We start from the raw sequence: 23,964 nt of genomic DNA, 5'->3' as shown, positions 1-23,964 counted from the left end.
TGAACTACCTATTGTCCTGCTGTGCACCTCAAAACTGTAAACATCAATAATGCAAGGCATCTACACGCCCTTGACTCGACAGAACATCCAGTCAGACTGGAAACCTGCGAATTGCAACATCTACTTTGCTTTCCATAGCCCCCAGGCCACAACTACCACGACTTTGATCCCTGCCGACAGCCATAGAGTGGGCGAAATGGCCTGTGTGGCTTTCGTCACCCATCCACCAATGATGGCCCCGAGGAGCGTCAGCACAAATGCGATGACCCGACGGTCACGCTTTTGGTTGCGGATGAGGAACAGCTTCGGGTCAGATACAAGATCACAGAGAAGACTGGTAATCACCACGGTCGGAATCTCATTGAAACCTAACGCGCGACTCGCCACAATTTGACCGGCGGACTGGATGCTCAGAAGAACAATCGGGACTTCTTGATCCCACGGTGGCGCGGCTTGCGACAGTCGGTCCCCGAGGGCACTAGAGATGGCGCCGCCTTCCACCAGAGCCGCGGTTATGATGATGATGCTGGCTTGTAACAGGAAAGAAACCATCAGCGATACCCGCCGTTGAGCACCCAACGCGCGGTGTAAGTGTGCGAAGAGGAAACATCCTAGAACGAAACATCCGATTGAGGTGAGCGAACGTGCCCAACCATACGGACGCGCATTTTGATTTGAGGCTCCTAATCCCACGAAGATTGTGTTTCCTGTGGTCGGGTCAGATTATGATTTGATTTCTTCTGGGGTTGAGGTCATACCAGTTTGCATGGACACAAAGGTGTTGTAAGCTGGAAAAGTTAGTCTGCCCCAGATAGCACGAACAGGGATCAACGTGGTTCTCACCATTGTAGATTGTACTGTCTACAAGACCCGATGTCAAACAGCACGCAAAGAGCAGAATATCGGCATGTTGAGGCTCGACTTCCGCCCGCAGAGAGGCTGCAAGTCCTGCGAATGCACCTTTTTCCGTGTCGGTGGAGGAATCGGAGTGCATTGGGAGGACAAAGAGAGCAAGCAGAGTTTACTCAGAGACCACCAAGGGATCTCGAAAGACAAAATAATAAAGCTGCACTCCACGGGGCTTTGCCTGAGGGACCCTTCTTAGCCCTACAACCCCTTTCTCCTCTCTCTCTTTCTCCTCCCAACCCTGTCGAATGCATCATTATCGTCACGCCCGCCAAATGCACCCCAAGACGGAGCCAAGCATGTCCTGCAATCCCGCGGACTTCAGGATATATTGGCGATCTGCAGGTTTCGACGCATGATAAGGGGGATCATTACCGCATGTAGTGGATTATATGCCTCTATTCGCTCCTCGGCGGCCTGTGAACTGGCCGGGCCGTAGTCGCTACGAATTTCTTTCAACGAGTATAGTCTCCGATGCGTGCCTAGAGCGCCAAGGATTACTCTCGGTGGAATCATTCATGGCGCCGAGCAGCTTGGCGCCGACTTTCTTGTCCTGAACTCCACCCCGGAACTTGCTTCGGTGTCACTTGAGGATTTTCACTGAGGGGTTGATGTACAACATGGGTTGTTGGTTCTGATGGCCAAGAAACTTGGCTGGTCAAAGGCCCCAGCCTTGGGGGACGAGGGACCAGTGAAGAGTGAAGGGTGAAGGGTGAAGGGTGAAAGACGCAATCTGTCTTCTGTGGGCCATGATACACCACCCAACGGTTGAGCAGAAGACGGTTGGCTGGTGATCTCCCGCCCGAACGATAGTGTGAGCAGCTTGGCGAACTAGGGTTCTTGTGAAACAATGTCTGTGGCCAAGCGTTTTCGTCTGCTCGACATATTGCCACCAACATATAGATCTTCGCTTATGCAAGAGCGACGAAGAGGGCACGCGTCTGCAGTATGCAGTCATTCCGCCAAGAGACCCAATATTGATTAATTCCCCTTGCTCAATCCAGCAATTTGGATAGACAATCCTCCTCGGGGTAGCCGTCGCCGACCACCCTGGAGACATCTAGATCGACAGGGTACTCCGGTGTATGGGTTTGACCCTGGTCCCTGCCGATATTTACCACGACTTCAAGGCCATTGAGACTAGTGATTGATGGGATAAGTCTGAACAATTGCCCGAGCGGCTAGCACTGTACATCGCGCAATATATCTCTCTTCTGGTCTAACTGCGCGAGACTGAGGTCATCTGGTTTCTGGAGCATGGCCAGTACGACGCGAAGGCGAGATAAGGCCATGAGGAGCCCTTGGCAATTCGGGGAATGTTGCATTCCCGAGCACCTCCAGAGTTCTCGGCTTGGTGGAAGTGTACTTTCTCGAACATCAGGCAGACGCTTTTGATCCCGATTCAGTCACTCGATGTTGAGCCGTATCACTCCGAAGCCATTGCGCCAAAAGGTATAAAGAGGGGGATCTATCTCGGCCATGAGAGTGTATCACAAGAATCATCGAACAAGCCAGAGGAGCAATTCGTCAATCAATCCCCCGAGATGACTATCACAATCACTGTTGAGAAGGATGGGTACTATGAGGTCAATGGCACACGCCAGGAGCCCACTGTTTCTCTTTACGTTATTCCCGCAGCTTCCAAGCTACGCCGGATGCTGAAAGATACCAAAGACCTTATTGTGTGCCCGGGTGTTTATGACGGTCTCTCCGCTCGTGTGGCCATGGAAGTTGGATTCAAAGGACTCTACATGGTATGAAGACTTGCCCGATGATGAAGATGCACCTATACTAACACTATTCACAGACGGGTGCTGGAACCACCGCCTCGCGCCTGGGGATGGCAGATCTGGGGTTAGCTCAGCTCCACGACATGAAGACCAACGCAGAAATGATTGCCAACCTGGACCCATTTGGTCCCCCATTGATAGCAGACATGGATACCGGCTATGGAGGTATGCATGATCTACACTCGATGAGCATCTTTTGGCCCGCATGCTAATTGCCTTGTAGGTCCATTGATGGTATCAAAGTCCGTTCAACAATACATCCAAGCAGGTGTCGCTGGATTTCACATTGAGGACCAAATCTCCAACAAGCGATGTGGCCATCTGGCAGGCAAGAAGGTAGTCGGCTTAGATGAATACCTAATGCGGATTCGAGCCGCCAAGTTGACGAAAGATCGTCTTCACTCGGACATTGTTTTGATTGCACGAACGGACGCACTCCAGCAACATGGCTACGAGGAATGCATTCGTAGGCTCAGAGCTGCGCGAGACATTGGAGCCGACGTTGGTCTTCTTGAAGGCTTCACCTCTAAAGACCAAGCTCGACAGGCGGTTCAGGACCTCGCTCCTTGGCCCCTTCTCCTGAACATGGTAGAGAATGGAGCGACGCCGCTCATCACTACAAAGGAAGCAGAAGATATGGGATTCCGAATCATGATATTCTCCTTCGCTACCATTACTCCTGCTTATCTAGGTATCAAGGCGACCCTGGAGCGCCTGAAGTCTGAAGGAATCGTTGGTGTCCCCGATGGAGTTGGACCGCGAAAGCTGTTTGAGGTCTGTGGATTGATGGACTCGATGAAGATTGACACGGAATCTGGGAACGATGGCTTTTCGGAAGGTGTTTGATGGGATTTCTTTAGCAAGATGTTCAAATTGCACCTCTTTCCGGTCCCCTAGAAAGGCTCATCGGAGGTGTTCTTTTCCATTATAGTTCTAGCAATTGATCTTCCGTTTGCCCTTCAGAATCATCTGTGATAGATACTATGTCAGTTGCCGCGGATATCTTGACAATCTCTTTTTCTATAACCACCCAGTTCCCCGGCTGTTGAATTTTGTAAAGACCCGGCCACACACTGTAGTCTATCGTCTCATCTAGGCCAACCTCCTCAATGAGAATCCGCATCTTCTCATCCCGATAGGGCATTCGAGGATGACTTCGCCGAAATATATAGATGCCTTCCTGGCACTCCAGGTTTTGTTTCAGCTGGACACACCGTTGGATCAGATCACTTAGTTGACTGGCTCGCTGCAGTGTATCAGTGATCGAGTAATCAGCAAACCACTCTTCCACCTGATCAACAATTTTCTGTTGCTGATTCTGCAAATTCAGTGCTTCTTGTGATGCGATAGCTGTACTCATTGCGCACCTCCACTGGCGAGGTATGTGATTCTCGGGGTCTATCAAGGTCAGCCTGCACGACAATGGGCTACGGTCGAGCTGCTTGCACTTACATATGTCCCTGACTTGTTTGTCTAGGTCCCAGAGATAGTTGTTCCACGAAGCTTCATAGCCCACCATGAATCGGACCCAAAATGTCACAAAGATCAGACCCGAAATTTGGGACTGGATGCTCTCGACAGTCAAGGCAAGCGTGTCCTGATGAGATAGAATGTGGTGTCGCCCTTGGCTCATTATATATTCACCAAAATGAAGAAATATCCAGCCTCGAAGGTCATGATAGAGATGGCCAATAGAATGACAGGCATCTTCCTCACTAAAAAACTTGATTTCCGATTGCGAGATTGCCAGTTGTGTTGCAAGGAGGTGGTTTTCTTCTCGGCTGGCGTTTAACTTCTCTATAGTGGCATCAAGTAATTCGGCTCGTTGACGTGCTTGATCTTCCGCTACGAGAACGCGTCTTCGCATTGATTCAGCATGTTTCTCTATAAAAATGATCCTCTATATGTGCGGTTAGGGACAGCTCATGGGAATTTCATCTCAAACGAACCTGATGCAGGCTTTCGACTTCCATGCACATGTCTTCAAGTTCCGTAGTTTCTGGTCAAATCAGCCACTTTGAATGTAGCCTTCAGAGATGTGAGTTACCTGAGCCAGAACCCAGCTGATTGGGTCTCAACTCGGGCGAGTTGGCTGGTGTTTTGTTCCGATCCATGAAGCTCTTTGTCCGTAGCAGATAATCCATCCGTAATGACAGACAGCATGAGGAGAAAAGAAATCAGACTCTCAATATGCTGAGAGATAATCAGTCATGACCACTTCATTACCATTACTCTACGACAAGGTTTTACTGCCCGACACCCATCTTAGCACTATAGTCAAGTCAACGATCTCACTCAAACGAGAGCATTATTCTTTTTCTTTTGCTCCGAATTTATCTATATAATATGAGTCGTCAGGCCTCCTTTAGTGTAGATATCAATTTGATGCAAATCGGATCTACAGTCAAGGTAATTGCCAAAATATAATTTGAAGCCGCGCCTGATTGTCACTTTTAGCGGATATTCAAATCACGTTTGCCTGAGAAAGACCTACTAAAATGCATACTTCCGTTTGGAGCCTGTAAATATTGTCTGGAAGACACTGAGATCGGATATGGCCAATGGCTGGAAATAGTGGATTTCGCCCTCTTGGACGGTTTCTAAGGCTGATAACTCCCCAGCTACTACTTCTTAAAATGTTTATAGTTACTGTAGCCATAATAACGTTATGAATTCAACCGACCGATCTTCACAGGACATCATCCGCTGCCGAGCGAAGCAGACCAATCTTGCCGTCGTTGAAGAAGTAGCGAAGGGCATGGGCATTTCGACAAGCCAGGGAAATTTAAAGTTCGAATATTGAGTAAATTTTGTAACATTCACGTTATATAGTTGAGCAGACTAAGCCTGAGTTAAGGACTAACTATATTGGCTATGACATATGTCTGCCTCTATGACGGAGAGTCAAGTTATGCAAGCCCGAGCCTTGCAAAGTTTCTAGTGGTGCAACAAAGGCCATTTGACTCCAAGAAAAGACCTTATTTTTGCCTCCGTAGACAAACACTTCAAAGCGGCCGGCAAAAGCACCATTTACCCACACACGACTGCCAGTAGTCTGGTTGGTGGAGATCGTGAGTCGGGATTGTGGAGGAACTTTCACCACCTCATGGGTCGATGTGGTCTTGTTGGCCCAAATTCGCCCCAATTGTGTCTGGTCGAATCCGTCAGTCTCTGAGACGGAACGCAGAGGGTACGGCCATCCGTCAGAGGTAAAAGTCAGTTCGCCTTCCGGAGATAGAGTAAGAATGGCATCTGAAGAGCACAAAGAGAATGGACCAGTAACCTCGAGATCAAGCGTATAGTCCATGCCCTTGCTACCGTGGCCCAAGTGGTGTCCAGAGGAATTCAGTTGGGAATCGGAGGTCCACGAAATCAGAGTGCCTGACTTGTTCTGCGATTCCCCAATTAATCTGCGATCTAGATTCTGGCCAACGGCTCGAGAAGTTAACAAGGACATGGATGTGCCCAACTTTGCGTGTTCCAAGCGGGGGCCACGGTTGCCAGACCAGGCTCGAGATGCAACAACTGGAATACCGTCACGAATCGCGTAATAAGCCTCAAGCTGGGTAGTCGCGTCCGGTCCATTGTCATTCCAAGCAGCCAAGATGGCACCTTGTACCGCCTTCGCATCCGGTTGTTCTGTGACATTGACTGAATTGAACAACTGTGGGGTCCACTCCCATCCATCACGACCAGCGAAGTTAAGCACACGAGTGTTGTTGAAGGCTTGAGGGTACGGAGCTGGCGTGATAGGGACATGGTCGTTTTTCAGAGACATGTAGGCCCAGGTATCTTCAGAGTTGATGATTTGGTACCCTTTCCGAGCCAAATCTACCGGATCTGATTGACCATACTGCCAGTGTTGGATCGTGATATCTTTGTTGATTGTGAGATTTGATGGCTCGTATGTTCCCCAGATGCGGACGCGCTTTCCAGATGACTTTTGAACGAATTGAGACATTTCATTAACAAATTTCACATAGTCGTCGGCCAGCGTGGAGTCATATTCGTCAGCACCGATGTTGACTTCCTTTGTGTGAAACCAAGGTAGAAACTCGGTCCAGATGGACTTCATCAAGGGAATGGTATCCGGGTGGGAGAGATTGAGCAGATCTCTGGAGTCTAATGACAACTCGGGTTTCCATTTGGTGACACTGAGACAGTGACCAGGGCTTTCGATCTCCGGGATGACTGTCACGCCTCTCTGGGCACAATGTTGTTGGAAATCCTCAAATTCGGCGCGGGATAGCGTCTCGTTCGGTCGTTGGACAAGGGGCTGAAGATTTGGGTTTTCAGGACGCAGCGCGAACTGTGAGTATACCTTGTTCCAAGTGACATTAGGACCGCGACTCAGAGGGTAGTTGTCAGTCGCGTGGTAATGAAATTCGGACATCTTGAAGAATGACGCATAGGTACACAGATCCTTCAAGAACTCAGATGAATACCACTTGCGACCTGCGTCAAGCAGGAAGCCTCGAGTGCTATATGCCGGCGCATCTTCAATACGACCGGCCGGAATAGCAGAGCTTGTCAAGATGAGCTCCTGAAGAAGCGTCCGCGTCCCCCACCACATGCCGCGCGCACCGGATCCCCGGATCAACACACTGCCTTCCTGTACCTCCAGCTCATATCCCTCTTCATTCTCGCCGCCATGTTCATATTTGAAACGGTCGGAATGCGATGCGCGACCCAGAAATACGCCTGACGCGTTGGGAAATCGGTCAACGGTTTGGAGGTCCCAGGAGCTGTTCGTCAGCTCCTGCAGGTCGTCGCGGAACGTGTTCGCAAACTCGAGGGCTGAAGGAGGGATCAATGTAAGACCATTCTGATCTCTCAATGATGCAAAGTCAGCCTGGAGGTAGATAGTCCGGTTGACTGAGTCTAGAGAGAAGCCCTTGCCAGAGACAGGGTCAAGGCGCACAGGGGGCAGCGTCTGCAGCGCGTAAGCGACAGCGGCGAAGGAGAGAATAATCCACTGCATGATGCATGATGAATATCGAGAGGGCGCACATGGTATAAATACTCCAATATTCAACCAGCGTTACATTCCGGGGAAGTTGAGATGTTGACAAGACAACAATGCAAAGCGTGGGGGGACGGGATGAAGTGGAGAGAGGTGCCATTTCCCCCTCGCGACTCCCACGTCTCTAGTTACGCTATGGTCTGGTTGCATTCGTTGATTCCGGGGTTTTCTGTCTTATGGTTGGAGAGTTAAAAAAAAAAATAAGACCATGTATAGAAAATGGACAGAACCCACCAAGAGGGCGGCAGGAGACAGGAACGGTGAGTAGTATCGTTATAGTTACGAAACACCGTGAAGGTTGCAATTTCCATTCTACGATATCTCTGGATTGACTATGGCCTCTTGGACATGCAAAGGCAATACAAAGGTATTGCTTAGTCCTGCCCAATGAAGTGCATCAAGACGAGCAAGGCCGAGTTTGACCAGCGAAAAGCTCTGGCTTTGGCATCGCAGAACATGTAACCATGAATCTACAAGATGCTTTGCTCGTACAGCATGAGCCTCATTCGGGGCTTGTACAAGCAACAACATCAGGTAGTTGGAAATGGTCGCAAACCCGATTCGTGACCCTAAAAAGTTTAGCTATTGAGTTGTGCGAAAGATAAAGAGCGACAGCAACAACTTACAGGAATACCAGAACCCCGTGAAATCACTTGAAGTTAGTCGTCGTGTAAAATTCACTAAGATGGACGCACACTTCTCTGCCGCATGTAGAGTAGCCTCACCCGTCCCAAATTCGTCGGATATCTCGATTTCCGGTAAGGATTCGATTTCAGGGAGACCCATGAAGTCAAGCATGGATTCATTGACAGGCAAGGGTGACGTAGCCGACATATCTTCCAGATCAAAAATGAGCGGCGGAGTGGAGGATCTTGCCATTGGCCTTAACATAGCACGGTACACATAAACAACGAGTAAGAGGTAAGCAAAGTGAATCGAGGTGGGATATGGGGCAAGACCATTGACAGATTTGCTCCAATTAGGAAGTCGAAAGGTCTCCGGTAGGGAAGAATACCAATCATTCAGCCTTTCCAGCAGGCCACGACCCAATTCAGCCGAAGTACTGAAATTTGCATTCAGAATTTGCGAGGCTCGTAGCGTGCTGCGAATGACCATCAGTAAACCATGTTATCGCCGACAGTAGAAGGGAAAGCCTCACTAAAATGTATCATGAATTTCTTCGCCGATGCGTGTCAGATTGACGAGGTATCGGAAAGGGATCTCAGTATCACAAGACAGTGTTGAGAACCCTTGTCGAGGTCCCACCAGGAAGTCTCCTTCATCCAATTCACTCACGTCCCATTCGGCAGGGTGGATATAGGGCGGCCGGCCCATCAACAAACTCCGCCATTTGTCTTCGGTGTAGACAGCCCACCACAACCGCCGACGCAGGCGCTTCTCCCATGCCGGGATGCCCCACATACGGCACTCAATGTGAAGGCCGAGCGAACAAGCCAGCCCAACAATTTGGCCGACAAAAGACCACAAAAACGGTGTGTCGGCCGTCGTGAGGCGGGTCTCATCCCGTGGATGCTGATGAATGTACAGCAAGGCTGCCTGTAGGACTGCTAGACGTGGGCTGTGGATCTCTTCGGAGATCAATTCATAGACCATCCGCCATAGCGTGTCCACGGGAGATGTGTGGTAAGTGCTCAGGACACAAAGATAATCATCATGGGCCACGAATGGGAACGCCGCTGCATAGATAGCCGCCAGCAAGTGAATAGGGACCTTTTCTACTGCAGATAGCTCTGGCAGTTGGTATGACGCTGTAGTCAACCCCAACTGAGAACGAGAGATGACCGGCAGAGCAGGAAAAATATACTTGACAAACCTGAACACTTGTTAGCTTGGGGCGTTCTGTTTCCCAAACAAATGTCCATACTTACAACCCGACCAGCCTTCTCCCATACTCTGGGGGCACGAGATGATTCAGACGCTCGCGGGTTATATCGCCCGAACCAGCCCGGGTCTCCAGCTTGGTCGCTTCTGCGAGCTCGTTCGCCGAGATCATGAAATGTACTGGGATTCTTTGGATAGTCGGCACGCCCCCGGCATTGCGAAAGTGGACCTTATAAAAGTGCTTCATGCCGGAATCATCAAAGGAACAGTGCCTCAATAACCACGGATCTGATTCGGCGGATGCGCCGAACAGCTGAGCATGGCCGTTTTCCAGCTGATCAATACTCTGTACAAATTGGGCCGGGGGACGTCCGGTTGGTAGAATACCGGAGCCTGGAGACAGGCCATTACTTCGATCCAAACCCAGGGAAGGAAATTGCGGTTCTGGGGATCCACCCACACTGGAATTGTGCGTCAAATCCCGGTTGGGTGTCGAAGCCAGCGAGGTTTCGACACTTGGAAAGGGAAGAGCCGAGTGACGGGCCCTTTTCGGGGGAGGTTTCTCAAAAGTACAGTTCAATTTGGCCGAACGGCATCGTTGACAAGCTTCGCCATCCGTTTGACATCCCAGCTTGCGCGCCCGACATTGATCGCAGGGTCGCTGACGTTTTGACCGATATGGCCGAGTCGAGGGAGGAGAAGACATTGAGTCGGTGGAAAATGCAGGGCAAAGTGCATTTTATCAGCGCGGACCAGTTGGCCGAGATGAAGTTGGCCGCGGTGGAGCGATTTCGACCAAACGGCGGAGGTCGTTGACGTCATCCGCCGCAACTATACGCTGCGGCGAAGTTTGTGATATTCAACTCAACCGGAGAGGAGAGAGAGATAGAGAGAGAAGATATATAGATGTGTCTGTCTCATGGAGTGGAAGAGAAATATCCTCTTGTATCCACTGTCTTCTAACAGTACCATCACTCAGTTCTCAGTCTCAAAATGCCAGAAAGCAGTCGACCAAGCCGAGCCTCTACCCTCAAGTCTCTGTTCTCATGGCGACGCAGCCAGAACACGGAGATCAAAGATGATGCGAGGTCTGAAATTACACTTGTTGCAAAGTATGAAATCCTCCGACCATCCAAAATTTGCGGGCTGACTTTACTTAGCGAAAGATATAAACGACCAGGAGCGCCTGAGGTTGCCCCGAACTTTAACCGTGAGCTTCTTGAATCCTCAATTGACTGGAACAATGCTGATCAAGCTATAGCAGCCGATATGTGCTTCGGCTCGTGTTGCAGAAATAGATAAATATATGTCGGATTGTCTGATCACTATACCATCTTATGCCGAAACACGCTGGAAGTAGTAGGAAACACGGTTCTCAACACCAAACAAACCTTGATGCTCGAGGGATCAAGAAGCCCATCAAGTAACAGATATGTTATAACTCAACGTCAACTGGCCAGGCGGAGTGGCTTGGCACTTGAGGGCTTCCTCTCCTCTCTCGCGGTGGCCACACATGGACTTCCTCGTTCCGATCGGCTCCAAGAATGTGGGGGGGGGGGGGACTGCACGGACTTATGAAAAGGTCGTGCATGATTTGTGCACTTGTATACGATATGTGTCCAGCTACAGTAGGTTCATGGTCTGCGCCCTCGCGATCATCATGCCTCATTTCGTTTAACCGACTACCGAGCTTCCCACGCGAGGGGCTCAGCTAAAGCGGGGACTGGAATGACATCAAAACATTCAAAAAGTAACTTAGTGTTCCCCCGTTGTAAGTTGTCAAAGAATCTTTATTCTCACGCGTGCTATTTAGTGTTTTTCTAGGCAAACCCTTCGTTGCCCACAATATGATTTTTGAACCAGCAGAGCGGACTTTGCTCCCAACAAAGGACCTCTTGTCGTATATTTTTGACGAGCCACTGTACGATCAAAATCAGCCAGTAAGTGGGGGTTGGTGGAATTCGACTCCAATGCTTTCAATCCTGACGTCTTGCATAGATATATATTGATGTTCATGACCCGTCGCGGTCTATCTCCTGTAATCAGGCGCGCAAACTAGTCCGCCAGCTGGTCGCAGGCCTACGAAAATCAGGTCTCCAGCCAGGCGACTGCGTCCTGATTCATTCTTTCAATGATGCACGAGCGCCGCGTATTCCTCGTGAATCCGACTGCAGCTAACTTCTTTTGCAGATTAACTATAGCATTCTTGTGTTGGCTATCATCGGCGCGGGAGGAATCTTCACAGGATCCAATCCGTCTTATACCATCCATGAGCTAACTCATCATATTAAAGCTTCCCAAAGCAAATTCCTCATCTCGGAACCGGAGATTCTGGACTCGCTCCTGGGCGCGGCCAAGCAGACCAAGATATCCACTGAGAAGATCTGGGTCTTTGATAACCGTGGCCAGTCTATTCCCAATGGAATGAAATCATGGAAAGCCCTGTTCGAGGTCGGCGAAGAAGACTGGTTGCGATTTAATAGCCTCAAGGTGGCCCAGGAAACTACAGCAGCTAGGCTATTTAGCAGCGGAACTACGGGACTCCCCAAAGCTGTGACAATCACTCATCACAATCTCATTGCACAACACGAACTTGTGCTGGGAGCCAATCCGCGACCATATCCGGTGAGTCCCCAAATCCTATCTACCGACCACCTTGATCGAGCGCAGCCACAGGGTTGCTAAATGCACATGATTGATAGATCTCGCGTATTATCGCTGTGCCCGTCTTCCATGCATCGGCAGCTCCTGTCACTCATATCTCCACATTGAAAGCTGGATCGGTTGCTTACATGATGCGTCGCTTTGATCTCGAAGAGTTTCTGAACACGGCTGAGAGATATAACGTGACGGATCTCGCGATGGTACCTCCCATTGTGATTGCGATTCTCATGTCGCCTCTTTGCCAACAGCGACCATTCCTCAAGGGGGTACGGCTAGCATCTTGTGGAGCTGCTCCTTTGGACAAGGGGATCCAAGGCAGATTTAAATCACTGATGGGTGATGGAAGCCCATTCACCCAAGTATGGGGTATGACGGAGACTTCCTGTGTTGCGACCATGTTTCCCTACCCAGAGCATGATGATACGGGGTCTGTTGGGCGACTTATACCAAATCTGGAGGCCAAGTATGTTATGTCAACCGAGATCCGGACAACTTAGAGCTCACTAATATCGCTCGCAGGCTTATTGATGAAGATGGCAACAATATCTCGGCATACGGTGTTCGTGGTGAGCTCTGTGTTCGCGGACCTACAGTGACACCGGGTTACTTTAACAATCCCGAGGCCAACGCTCACGCGTTCGACTCGGAGGGGTGGTTTAAAACCGGTGATATCGCTTTCTGTGACCAGACAACCAGGAAGTGGTATATTGTCGATCGAAGAAAGGAATTGATCAAAGTACGGGGCTTTCAGGTAGCGCCGCCCGAGCTCGAAGCTGTTCTTCTGTCCCATCCACAGATCGTGGATGCTGCAGTCATTGGAATCAGCTATCCAAATGCGAATACTGAATTCCCTCGGGCTTATGTGGTTCGACGGTCGGGTGACGCTGGATCAAAACTGAGCGAGCAAGACGTTCAACAATATGTTTTGGGGCGGCTTTCCAAATACAAAGCCCTTACTGGGGGTGTCAAATTTGTGGGTGCCATTGCAAGAAACCCCAGTGGAAAGATTCTGAAGCGAGTCTTGAGGGAAGATGCCAAGAAGGAAATTGAAGCTGGGCTTCTCAGTCCAAAGCTTTAGTTTTTCGTTAAGCCAATAGCTTCACTATTTGGCTTCAGTTTGGGCCCAAAAAATCGCGCATTCTCTTCGTAGGCTGAAACTGTTCCGATGTAAACGGCGGACCTGTGAATTACGTCGTCACGTAACCTCTGCTCAATGCTCCCGACTTCAAGACCCAATCTCACCCTCTTTCGGTTCTCCATCCTCTCGGCTTCATTATGTACTGTGCACATCATCTGAATCCCAATTAGAATATACAGTATCATGAACAACTCAGGAGACAAAAGCTCTGATCATAGTCAGCAAGGAGTATTCAAAGGAGTCTTCTACCACCTCGACGTGATAGATCCTCTAGGGAATTCGGTAACTGTTCGAGCTCTTTCAGAAGCACATCTTGGTCGCCACACTGCCGTGCCGAGTCGAAATCGATTAAAACAGCCCGTGAACCACGAATAAGAAAGTTTAATCGGTTTGTATCTTCATGGAAGATCCCTAGGCGATGTAATTGAGACAATTTCTTCTGACAGAACTCAAGGTCCCGAGGGCAAGCATGCCTGGCATCCTTGATGCGTTCCATTAAGAATCCGATCACATGGCCATTCTTCCGTCAAATGGCCAAGGAATCGTGGACCGATATTAGAGCCCTCAATCCATTGGTAAGCCGTGGCCTCAGTCTCTAGATATGTGATCTCCCAATCAAAGCGAGCGATTTTGGTCACAACCACATCATCGAACAAATTGCATCTGACTTCATAAATGCCTGTTCATAACTTTTCTCCAACCACGATCTCCATATAATCAACAGACGTTTCATTCCAGGTGTTTTTAACGCCAGGGAAAGCGGTCCGAATAGCACGGGCACAGTGAGGTTGGCCATTGACTTCATTTTTGATCACCAGTCCATCGTTCCAATCTCCAACGGGAAGAGGGGGTAGAAGTGACATCAGCGAGGGGCCGAAACACATATCGTCCGCACTATAGAGACCAAGGTTTATAGTGACATATTTTATGTGCCGACTGTTGACCAGGAGGTGAAAGAAACTCTGATCATGTTCGTCGACTTCTGCTTGAAGCAATTCGAGTTTCATTTGATTGGGGGTCATATTGTCGCGCAAGCCTTGGACAGAGAAAGGGGGATATGAACGTGACGGGGTAATCCGAGCAATATCGCGTTCGAGATCTATGGACCACTATTTCTATGTCAGTCATGGATTATTAAAAAAACAAAGAAGCCAGGAGAACACCCCCGGATCCATTGCGCCAAAAAAATATATGATTGGTCTTTCAGCCCTGGCAATACCTTACCTCGCTGACAACGCATCCTCGTTCAATAGAGCCCCAAAGTTTCCCTCTTCATGGAGTAACGGGCAGGCGCAAGTTACTCTCGGATTTGGAAATAGTTCAAATTAAAGAAAATCTCAAGTTACGGGTGGAAAGGTAGCCGTTTCTGGCTTCCAAAGCGGTCATATTCGGCGTCACTCCCATAGGTCCTTATATTCTAGCTGTCAACCTTAGCATGAATTGCTCTCGCTCAAATTCTGGAAATCGAATGACTAGCTTGCTGCATTCACCTTGTTTCAGTAGCATACCCGTTGTTTCGCAAATGCCGTAGCTGGAACAGACTATCAGCTGCACTGCGGCGATCACAGTCGAGAAGCCGAGTTCCGCGGTTATCCTTTGCGGGGGGAAATAGGGCTGACTGTGAAACGTTGTCCAGGGTAGTTTGCTAGTGATTATGGACATTTTATCGTTGTCTTCCCCCCGAAGACATCAAAATACCAGTCAGTGACGGTGCTGATACTCCCTACGCATTCTTGAGCCAAAGATCACCAGGCCATACTTTGTGAATACGCCCTGTGATGTTGCGACGAACACGAAGAGCACCAAATGCATGCTCGTGGTGTCATTATCGCAAAGTTCGGTGCGATGCCTCGATTCTTGGATCTCCATGCACTCGATGTCGACAGGACGGTCGTCCAGACTGTATTCGTCGTTTGAAAACAACCAAACAGTCAGACTTGCCCTCGGATTCTTTTGCGATGCCATGTTGACGCGGTTTCGGCAGATGTAAATCCCCAGAGCAGCCAGAAACTCGTGAACCTAAGGGAGGTCCGAGTGAAGAGATATCCAGTCCCCCTGCCGACCAGAACTGCTCAGCTCCCTCAAGGTCGTTGCCATCGACGGAATCCCAATATGAGAGCTGGCATCGGCTCCACCACAATGACCCTTCAGGATATTCGAGCGTGTCATATGAAGACTACGAGTTCATTGATTCCGACCAGTTGTTAGTACTGTCGTCCTCGGAAACAATGATTCTTGATCGTCAGGGTTGTTTAAGCCTACCGGATCCAAAGGCAACAGATGAATTCGTGAAGCATTACTTCAAAAGAATCCATCCACTCGTTCCTGTGCTTGACGAAGCCGAGTTTTGGCGCTCCTATCTTGATCCCAGTACCGGTCGGAAATTGTCACTTTTTGTGTTTCAGGCAATGCTTTTTGCAAGCTGTCCGGTACGTGAGATCCCCGTTAAGTAATTTTACACGATACTCACAGCAAATCAGTTGGTTGGTTCGGGAATTTTGCGTCGGTGTGGATTCAATAATAGGAGAGATGCCCGTGAGGAACTCTACAACCGAGCCAAGGTGGGTGTTTTCCTGTCAGCCTCCGAGGAACGGGCGATTGATCCAGAGATCTCGAGTATAGTTACTATTTGAGCTAGGAACCGAAAAGACTTGTCATGCAACCGCACAAGGGGCTGTTCTGCTCTCACATTACACTTCGGCAGAACACCCTTGGGCCGGGAGTCTATGGTTAACGAGAGCCATCGAAAACACCCTCCGGATTGATGCTCGACCATCACAGCCGGAAATTGTGGGCGAATCTTTAAAAAAGCGCCTCTGGTGGTCAATTCTGCTTCGCGACCGAAGTATTTGTATTGGCCTTCACCGTCGTCCACAGATCACGTCGAGCATCCTTCTTGGGACGGGTTTGCCAGACCAAAAGGACTTTGAAGATGAGATGCAAAATTCTCTGGTCTATAATTATGAGACCAAGCAGAGCCTACTCATAGCGTTCCGGCGACAATGTAACTTAGCAGCGCTTCTGACCAACCTGTTTTGTCTCATATTTGACACGTCACAGACCAGAAAGTCTTTGCTTTCCTCTATTGAGTTTCAAAGATTGATGTTAGATATCAAAGCCATCAAAGAGTCGCTCAGCACTTGGAAAAAATCCATGCCATTCGCCATCCCCGGGGGCCTAACACCTGAAGGCGACGACCCAACCGCGACATTAATAAATTTGACCGTCATGTACTATCAGTTCGTGGCCTCCGCATCGTCCTACTATGTCAGACCCTAACTTTCAGTTCTCGCATTTAGCGCTGCCCGAGTTGATTTGGCTCAATACGAGGCCCTGGTAATAGAAGAGAATCTATTCTACGCGAAAGAGAACTATACAGACTGGGTTCAAGAAATCAGCAACGATCTGAGTGTGGCCATTGCAGGTCTGACGACCGTAGTGGAATACTTTGGTATGAACAACGATGCTTATAGTCTTCCGTTGAGCGTGTTAGTGGACTTTCGTTTCCTATATCTCCATTTCTTTTCTTCTGTCAATATATAGGGCTCCGCTAACAACACTCCCAGCCTTGTGTATGTGAGCATGCCACTTGTCCTAGCTGCTATAGACTTGAAATTGTCCCCTTCTCGCGGAGAAATGGAACTGAGGCAAAAGCGCCTAGAATCCATTAGCCTGATTATTCGTCGATCGGAAATGCTTTACAACGTCACCGACTTTGTCGCGGTCGGAACGAACCATATCCTTCAGCTGGCCTATACCACGACACACCATCTCTTCTCAGGCGAAACACGCTCGCAGACGCCAAAGAACATGGCTGCAATAACAACACTCTCACCTCAACACCATCCTAATATCACATCACAACCAAGGGAACCTGAACAGCCACAGAGCTGGCAGGATACCTTTGTCCGCTGCCCAAGAGCATACCTTTTAATATCAACATCGGTCGACTATAGCCTTTCTTTCGGAAAATTGCCATCTGCTCATAACCTTCCTGGAGTAGTTCGTGATTTGCCTGCCATGGGGGGTATTACTAGACTTCCTTGGACCCTTGAAGTTTGTCCATCCATAGATGTGACAAACTCTATGCGTCAGATAAAATCACTTGAACACTTATCGTTGGGGTCTGTTTCAGCTGAAATGCCGCGTGTCCTGGATTCTTTTCCATTGGCAGGCGAGGGAGAATCACTACAGGAACAGAACAATCATGGCATTTGGTTCACAACACTTAATCGGCCTCGTCATGCAGATATTTCTCAAAAAGCTTACCTGAAGCAACCAGCTCAAAGTGACCATCTTGGAACGAATTTGGACTACATGGAGTTGGAAGATCTTTCAAGATATCCAGGAGCTATGAACAAAAGCGAATTCTCTGATATAGAACTATCAAGTGCCGACCTTCAGCACACAGGTGTTGTGGGTTGGTCAAAGGAAGTGCAGGCTGACAACTACGAAGTCAACCCACATCCGCCAGTGGGTGCCATTGGATTATCAGTCTTTGACGCATTTTTCTATGAAGCTTTTGAAGGGACATGGGCGTGGTGATATTGCTTGAAAGTGGTAGATGAAACAATACCGACAAGGAAAACACGCCACTATCCGCCACGAAACCCAGGATTATAGCTTTGACGCCGTCTGCACTGCACCGGTTCCCCTTTGAAGTGATTTCCAGTACTTTTCTTTGAGTTGGAGAATCTCAAAAGCCTGTTCCGCCCATAGATCCTCCCAAGGAGGAAGCGTGTAGCTGTTGCTTTCCACTGCGGCTGTTCCTGCTAGCTCGGTCAAAAAAGCAAAGTAGTCGCTGAAGTCAGGCTTGATTTCATGAAACAAAGCTGTATGTCCTTTGTATTGAAGCCGTTGGGTTTCCCAAAGATCCTGCTGTGCTGGTGTCGGCAAAGGCGCAGCATTCCTTCCGGCAAAGTATCGGGCAACTGCAACAGCCTGGTATTCATACACTCGAAAGCTGATCCCAGCGCGGACCTGGCCAACCAAAGCCAAGGAAGGATCACCTATTTTGAAAATGTGCTGGTAGAATCCTACCAGCCTGTTGTTGGGACTGACCGGGTTCGGTACGATAAAAGGATAGGACAAGGTGTACCCCGTAGCGAAAATAATTTTGTCGACCTTCTCTACGATCGTGTTGTCAGAAAACTTCACGACCAATCCCTCCTTGTGTGCCAGTATCTCTTTAATTGTCGGCCTTTGTCGGACATTGGGCAATTCCCACGCAGATTGAAGGGCTTCGTTTTGTCCTCTGCGGGACAGCTCTAGTGGACTTTTGACAACGGCATGGAGATCCGCGACAAGATCGGCGGATGATACACTGCCTCCGACAACAACAACACGTTTGTCAACATAGTTGTCTGCGTTCCGGAATGCCTTAGAATGCTCGAATGCCGTTGGATGGAGTGCAAGAGCGGCCGTTAACCCTGGAATATCCGGGATGAAAGGCACGCTATAATGCCCGGATGCAACAATCACGGCATCAAACTGCTCTTCCCACCAATAATCAGCGAGAGAGTTGTTATCCAAGTGGCCTGACTGTCGAAGGGTCAGGGTCCATTTCCCATCCCTCTTCTCCACTTGTTCCACGGTCGTATTGAAAGATGCAAGATGAGTGTAATCTTTGAATATATCCTGCAGGTACTTTCTCACCACCCGAAATGGTCTCGTTGGATTGCGAGGTCCGAGATTCCTGGTAGACGATGCAGAATTGTGCTGGGGAAAGGGCGTGTGGGTGAATGCCATAGCCTTTGCACCAACATTACTGTCAAGACCATCATAAATTGCCGTACGAGAACTGAGATCGTCAGCGGCCGGTGCCAGTAGCTGTGGGAGTCGCGATGGCTTTTTGACCGGTGCTTGTGTCGGTGATCCTGGAGCCACAAAGGGCTCGGGCGTGGAGTCATAGTGCCAGATTCCTCCACTCTCTTTGCGTCTCTCGAAGACGCGTATCCTTCGAAAAACACCTTCTTCTTGTAGAGCTTTCACGGCCGATATGCCTGATGGGCCTGCGCCAATAACCGCCACGGTTGAAAAGCGCGGGGACATAATGTGATATTCCTTCCAAGAAGTCTTTCTGAGGAAATGCGACAGAAGATGATCAGTTTCGACGGGGATCACAATACTCCAGAGTCTACTAGGCTTGTGTTATAGCTTGGCTCGAGCCATAACGCCTCTTTATAGGCAAGTAGTCCCATGGTGTCACCTCACTTGATTCTGTCGGGATCGTGGCTCGGAGTGTTTTGAAATGCCTTTTGGGGTTAGTTTTCGTGGGAATCATCCTCTCATTTGCTGCAGATCAAAGGCAGAACCCCCACTGACATTGACGCAATTCAGGCGTTGCATGCCAACACGAATGAGAACGCCAATAGTCCGACTCGGTTGAAACATGGTTATATTTAATTCGAGGGATACAATCACCACAGCGAGATAACAGTCAAAAGGACGACGGGGCATTTGGATTTATTTAGCAGTACAATGCCATTCAAGCTCACTGGGTTCTTTCCAATAGTTCGTTTCACTCAAAGTAAATCCAAGTTTCTGCAAAAGGCCTGCACTTCGCGTGTTTTCCTTCTCTGTTTCGGCGATAAATCTTTTCACCCCTGTAGTGGCAGCCCACTGCATGATCGCCTGTGATGCTTCCTTTGCGATTCCCTTGCCCCAGTGACTTGGAGAGACGCCGTAGCGTATTTCGATCATCTCGACCCAGGGTGGCAGATCGGCGTCGCCAGGTTCCCGTGGTGGCATTGACGTGGTTGTTGCATCCCGAACGCCGGCATACCCTGCCCATTCCACCTCCGCTAGGTCAGATTTACTCAACCCAGCAAGACGCAAAGATTCTTGATCTTTGACTAATTGAACCCCGGTGGGTTCTGCTTCTGGCAAATGGTTGGCGTTTAGCTTGGAGGGGCGGAACCCCACAGCGAAATCCCCCAGCCCTCGAACTTTCCAACATCGGTCGATGTCGCGTGTTTGAATCACATCGCGGGTCTCTTGGTCCGACCATTTTCGAGGTAGGAAATGATGACCAAAGCCCATCTCACAGAATGCTGCATCTGCATGGAGTTTGGAGTAGAGGGCTCTGTATGAGCTCAGATCCACTGCAACAGGGGTGGGAACGAGGATCAGTCTTGGAGTTAAGATCACAAAGTGACTGGCAGCCACGTCTGAGTGATCCATGACAGATGACTTGGGCATGAAGTTGAAGAGAGACCAGCGAGTCGAGAACGGAGAAATGGGGGTGGGTCACGTGGGGGCCAATTCGACCATTTTGGCAACTAAGAGGCGTTTGGTCTTCATATTTGGGGAAATATATTCCTACGCATTGGATTACAGGTATGATTCAACTACGCGATTTGATGTGTGTGATCTGCAAAAGTCCCCCTGCAGATGGTGGGCTAGATCCATCAACCCTACAGAGTAGATGCATTAAAAACCACCTTCTAACACACTACAAAGCGCCATCGGACGGATCTAATGGATAAATGTCCATCATTCCTTACATTGCATTATCAGACATAATCTGCTCATTGTGTTCAGCGAAGATACACTCCGTACATCGTGACCGATGTTGTTAGGGCAGTCATGATTGGGCACTTTGAACCCTCTGACTGGGCAAACTTGCGGCTTTTTTGCCTTAAATTGTGCAGCCGTTGCGATGCCGTATGGTTAGGACACCAACCTAGGGAGCTTCTTTCGGCAATGTCTTGGTTTTATCTCCTTTGCAGCTTCAACGGTGCCATTAGCTCAGTAGCCTTCTGTTCAGGGGCCCCGGGGGGCACCTATCATTACTAATAGCGAGCGAGTAATTTGCTAAACAGGTTTAGTGCGCTGAGTCTCATCGTCGCGATCCCTTGACTGACTTTCCTGACTTTTACGATCGACCCGAAGCCGAACTGCCATGAAATCCACGTGGGACCACACCGCATTTGGTCCTTTTCCGGCCTCGGTTTCTGGCATTAATAGCAACTATCAGTACAGTAGCCAGTCTACTTGCGAATTGGGATGCCTCCAATTTGCCGCCTAATATGAAAATCGTTGCGATTGTATCGTTCACGAGAACTTTCTTGAACATCGTGCATCGTGGGCAACATTTGAATATCCTGAACCGAAGACTGCTGGATCCTATGACTTTGGGGCGAACAATTGCGTTAGCAGTTCAAACTATTGTCTACTGGCTCCGAATCCGAGGTTCGAACAACGAACACATGTCCGGCTCGGGTCACGGAAATAAAAGAATACGAGAACCACTGGTTCAGTATCCGAGGGCCTAAGCGCTTCGCGATGTCAATCACTTGCGAATTTCTCTTGAATTTTGGTCTCTTTGATTGCTTTTGGTGTTTGGCAGTTGAATGGTTCCTATCCCTCATGGAATCACGCCGACTACATAGAGAAATCACTAACGTTATCATATTCAATGGAAGATCCCCTACTGCCCCCTTCAGTCCAGGGGCAATTAATTGGTCGCCAAGAAATCAACGTTTGACTTTTCCCAACTGTGGCCAAGTGGATCCTGATCCAAGTCGCCTCTCTTTGAAAAGGGGCAGCGGGCTGTGCTGTCGGGCCAAATCCAGAATATATAGAATCAATCTGTAACAGGAAAGTCCAGGTATCGCTTCGCAATCCCATGCGCAGCAGGCTCTGTGTCCGAGAGGGGATATACTATAGCTAACAAAAAAAAACAGCCAGAAATCTGTTGGGGCCGATCTCGGAAAAACGTTGAAAAAAAAAACTGGCTAGTGCACAGTAAATCCATGGACTAACACGTCCACCCGAGAACCGATCAGCCAATCAGAATATAAATCTCCTGTCTGTGCATCAACTTTGACAGTTTTCTGGAACAAAATTGGAAAATAGGAGTTGGGATGGTAAGGTAAATCTAGCCCCTTTGCTCTTTTTGAGATTAGTGCTGCGTTTCACGGGAGAGGGAAAACTTTTCTAGTTGATAAAAAAAAAAAATAGTGGAAATATTAAAAAAAAAGAAAGGGAAAAGGATGACTACAAAGTCTAATGGATTCCCTCCGTATACTGTGTAGCTTTCTGTGATCTTTTGTCCTTCATTTTCGAAATGGCTGAGTTCAACACTGAACCTGCCAAGCAGGCAGATGAGGTATGTCGCATTGCTGTCTTGGGGCTTTTCCAGGCAATCTTGCTATACACTGGCTAACTTCTGGTATCATCTTCGCAGAACGTTCCAACCTTGAAAGCTCTCAAAGATGCGATCCCAAAGGAGTGCTTTGAATCGTCTCTTTCTACTTCGCTTCTTTACCTGGTCCGAGACATAATCTACTGCGCGACTCTCATTTATGCCGCCTCATTCATTCATTTGATCCCTTCCTTGCCTCTTCGCATCGTCGCATGGGCTACCTACGGATTCTTCCAGGGTTGTGTTGGAACAGGACTGTGGATCCTGGCGCACGAATGTGGCCACGGTGCTTTCTCGAAATATCAGAACCTCAATGACTTCATTGGATGGGCTACCCATTCATTCCTGATGGTTCCCTACTATTCATGGAAGATTACCCACGCTCGGCATCATCGGTATACGGGTCATATGGAAAAGGACACAGTTTTTGTTCCCTGGACAGACAAAGATCTTGCAACCAAGAAGAACGTCCAGATTGAGAAATTGAAGCACCTTGCCGAAGAAACTCCCATTGTTTCTTTCATGCAGCTTATTGGACACCAGCTGATGGGATGGCAACTCTATCTCTTCTTGAATGTGACTGCTGGCACAAAGAGCGGACCCGAAGGTAAAGACAAGATCGAGTTTGCCAGTCATTACAATCCCTCGAGTGCACTCTTCGCGCCATTCCAGTGGAAATATATTGCCTTGTCCGATCTCGGACTCATGATAATGGGCTCTATTCTATATTACACCGCATCTATTATTGGCGCATGGAATGTCGTACTCCTGTACGTCATTCCCTACCTATGGGTGCACCACTGGCTGAGTATGTATTCCTTCTCTAATAATATAAAACTCACGTCAGAGCATGGGGCGATATTCCAAGAATGAACCACTAACTCGATTCACAGTTGCCATCACATATCTTCAGCATACCCATCCTGATGTTCCACACTATACCGCAGAGGCTTGGACTTACACGAAAGGCGCACTAGCAACCATCGATCGTACGACCGGTTTCATTGGTCGTCATTTCTTCCACGAAATCATTGACTACCACGTCGTCCACCACCTCTTCAGTCGCATCCCCTTCTACAAGGCGGAACAGGCCACCAAGGCAATTCAGCCTCTGCTGGGAGAAAATTACCATGAAGAAAAGGAGCAAGGCTTCTTATACTCATTAATGATGACTTTCCGAAAGTGCATCTATGTATCGGAGAAAAAGGGAGAAAGTGTTCAGCCCGGCGTCTTGCATTTTGTGCTGGCGGATGACAGGAGATGAAATAGAATACCCTTAGATGCTACTTATATAGACAGGAGTACTAGATTTTGATTAGACTTGAGACGAGATGGCAAAAAATACATTAAGTTCCTTGGCCTACTATTTATCACCTGTTTCACGCAAATTTATATTGACAGTTCCTGCTGATTTAGCGGGGTTTCATCGACAATATGAAAGTTATGTAGAAGC

General features: G+C 48.8%; 10 protein-coding genes across 10 annotated transcripts; 4 read left to right on the top strand and 6 right to left on the bottom strand.

Moving 5' to 3' along the window:
- Positions 1-120: 120 nt before the first annotated feature.
- Positions 121-994, bottom strand: N7511_001798 (YoaK family protein; the record flags this gene model as incomplete). Its single annotated transcript, XM_057124223.1, has 3 exons — positions 121-707; positions 759-788; positions 844-994. The coding sequence occupies 3 exons, from the start codon at positions 992-994 to the stop codon at positions 121-123; spliced, it is 768 nt and encodes a 255-aa protein (XP_056986382.1).
- A 1,456-nt stretch (positions 995-2,450) lies between these two features.
- N7511_001797 (isocitrate lyase/PEP mutase family protein) lies at positions 2,451-3,542 on the top strand (the record flags this gene model as incomplete). The annotated part of the gene is made up of 3 exons (XM_057124222.1): positions 2,451-2,660; positions 2,714-2,861; positions 2,920-3,542. The coding sequence occupies 3 exons, from the start codon at positions 2,451-2,453 to the stop codon at positions 3,540-3,542; spliced, it is 981 nt and encodes a 326-aa protein (XP_056986381.1).
- A 79-nt stretch (positions 3,543-3,621) lies between these two features.
- On the bottom strand, positions 3,622-4,329 carry N7511_001796 (uncharacterized protein; the record flags this gene model as incomplete). Its single annotated transcript, XM_057124221.1, has 2 exons — positions 3,622-4,046; positions 4,149-4,329. The coding sequence occupies 2 exons, from the start codon at positions 4,327-4,329 to the stop codon at positions 3,622-3,624; spliced, it is 606 nt and encodes a 201-aa protein (XP_056986380.1).
- A 1,239-nt stretch (positions 4,330-5,568) lies between these two features.
- N7511_001795 (beta-N-acetylhexosaminidase) lies at positions 5,569-7,677 on the bottom strand (the record flags this gene model as incomplete). Its single annotated transcript, XM_057124220.1, has 1 exon — positions 5,569-7,677. One exon carries the CDS (start codon positions 7,675-7,677, stop codon positions 5,569-5,571), a length of 2,109 nt encoding a protein of 702 aa, XP_056986379.1.
- A 354-nt stretch (positions 7,678-8,031) lies between these two features.
- N7511_001794 (uncharacterized protein) lies at positions 8,032-10,267 on the bottom strand (the record flags this gene model as incomplete). The annotated part of the gene is made up of 4 exons (XM_057124219.1): positions 8,032-8,288; positions 8,346-8,821; positions 8,879-9,553; positions 9,609-10,267. 4 exons carry the CDS (start codon positions 10,265-10,267, stop codon positions 8,032-8,034), a joined length of 2,067 nt encoding a protein of 688 aa, XP_056986378.1.
- Positions 10,268-10,554: 287 nt separating this feature from the next.
- Positions 10,555-13,303, top strand: N7511_001793 (acyl--CoA ligase; the record flags this gene model as incomplete). The annotated part of the gene is made up of 7 exons (XM_057124218.1): positions 10,555-10,673; positions 10,722-10,832; positions 11,375-11,501; positions 11,560-11,697; positions 11,752-12,186; positions 12,264-12,688; positions 12,745-13,303. 7 exons carry the CDS (start codon positions 10,555-10,557, stop codon positions 13,301-13,303), a joined length of 1,914 nt encoding a protein of 637 aa, XP_056986377.1.
- A 1,866-nt stretch (positions 13,304-15,169) lies between these two features.
- N7511_001792 (fungal specific transcription factor domain-containing protein) lies at positions 15,170-17,908 on the top strand (the record flags this gene model as incomplete). The annotated part of the gene is given in 7 exon segments (XM_057124217.1): positions 15,170-15,274; positions 15,299-15,349; positions 15,367-15,792; positions 15,844-15,924; positions 15,986-16,602; positions 16,663-16,851; positions 16,930-17,908. The coding sequence occupies 7 exon segments, from the start codon at positions 15,170-15,172 to the stop codon at positions 17,906-17,908; spliced, it is 2,448 nt and encodes an 815-aa protein (XP_056986376.1).
- Positions 17,909-17,980: 72 nt separating this feature from the next.
- On the bottom strand, positions 17,981-19,414 carry N7511_001791 (uncharacterized protein; the record flags this gene model as incomplete). The annotated part of the gene is made up of 1 exon (XM_057124216.1): positions 17,981-19,414. The coding sequence occupies one exon, from the start codon at positions 19,412-19,414 to the stop codon at positions 17,981-17,983; it is 1,434 nt and encodes a 477-aa protein (XP_056986375.1).
- A 414-nt stretch (positions 19,415-19,828) lies between these two features.
- On the bottom strand, positions 19,829-20,545 carry N7511_001790 (GNAT family N-acetyltransferase; the record flags this gene model as incomplete). The annotated part of the gene is made up of 1 exon (XM_057124215.1): positions 19,829-20,545. The coding sequence occupies one exon, from the start codon at positions 20,543-20,545 to the stop codon at positions 19,829-19,831; it is 717 nt and encodes a 238-aa protein (XP_056986374.1).
- Positions 20,546-22,433: 1,888 nt separating this feature from the next.
- N7511_001789 (oleate delta-12 desaturase) lies at positions 22,434-23,775 on the top strand (the record flags this gene model as incomplete). The annotated part of the gene is made up of 3 exons (XM_057124214.1): positions 22,434-22,475; positions 22,554-23,319; positions 23,405-23,775. 3 exons carry the CDS (start codon positions 22,434-22,436, stop codon positions 23,773-23,775), a joined length of 1,179 nt encoding a protein of 392 aa, XP_056986373.1.
- Positions 23,776-23,964: the final 189 nt, after the last annotated feature.

The sequence above is a fragment of the Penicillium nucicola genome (assembly GCF_028828085.1).
Source record: "Penicillium nucicola strain IBT 29836 chromosome Unknown utg000002l, whole genome shotgun sequence".
NCBI classification, from domain to species: Eukaryota; Fungi; Ascomycota; class Eurotiomycetes; order Eurotiales; family Aspergillaceae; genus Penicillium; species Penicillium nucicola.
The sequence above is the reverse complement of the archived record's forward strand: the minus strand, read 5'-3'. Positions and strand labels throughout refer to the sequence as shown.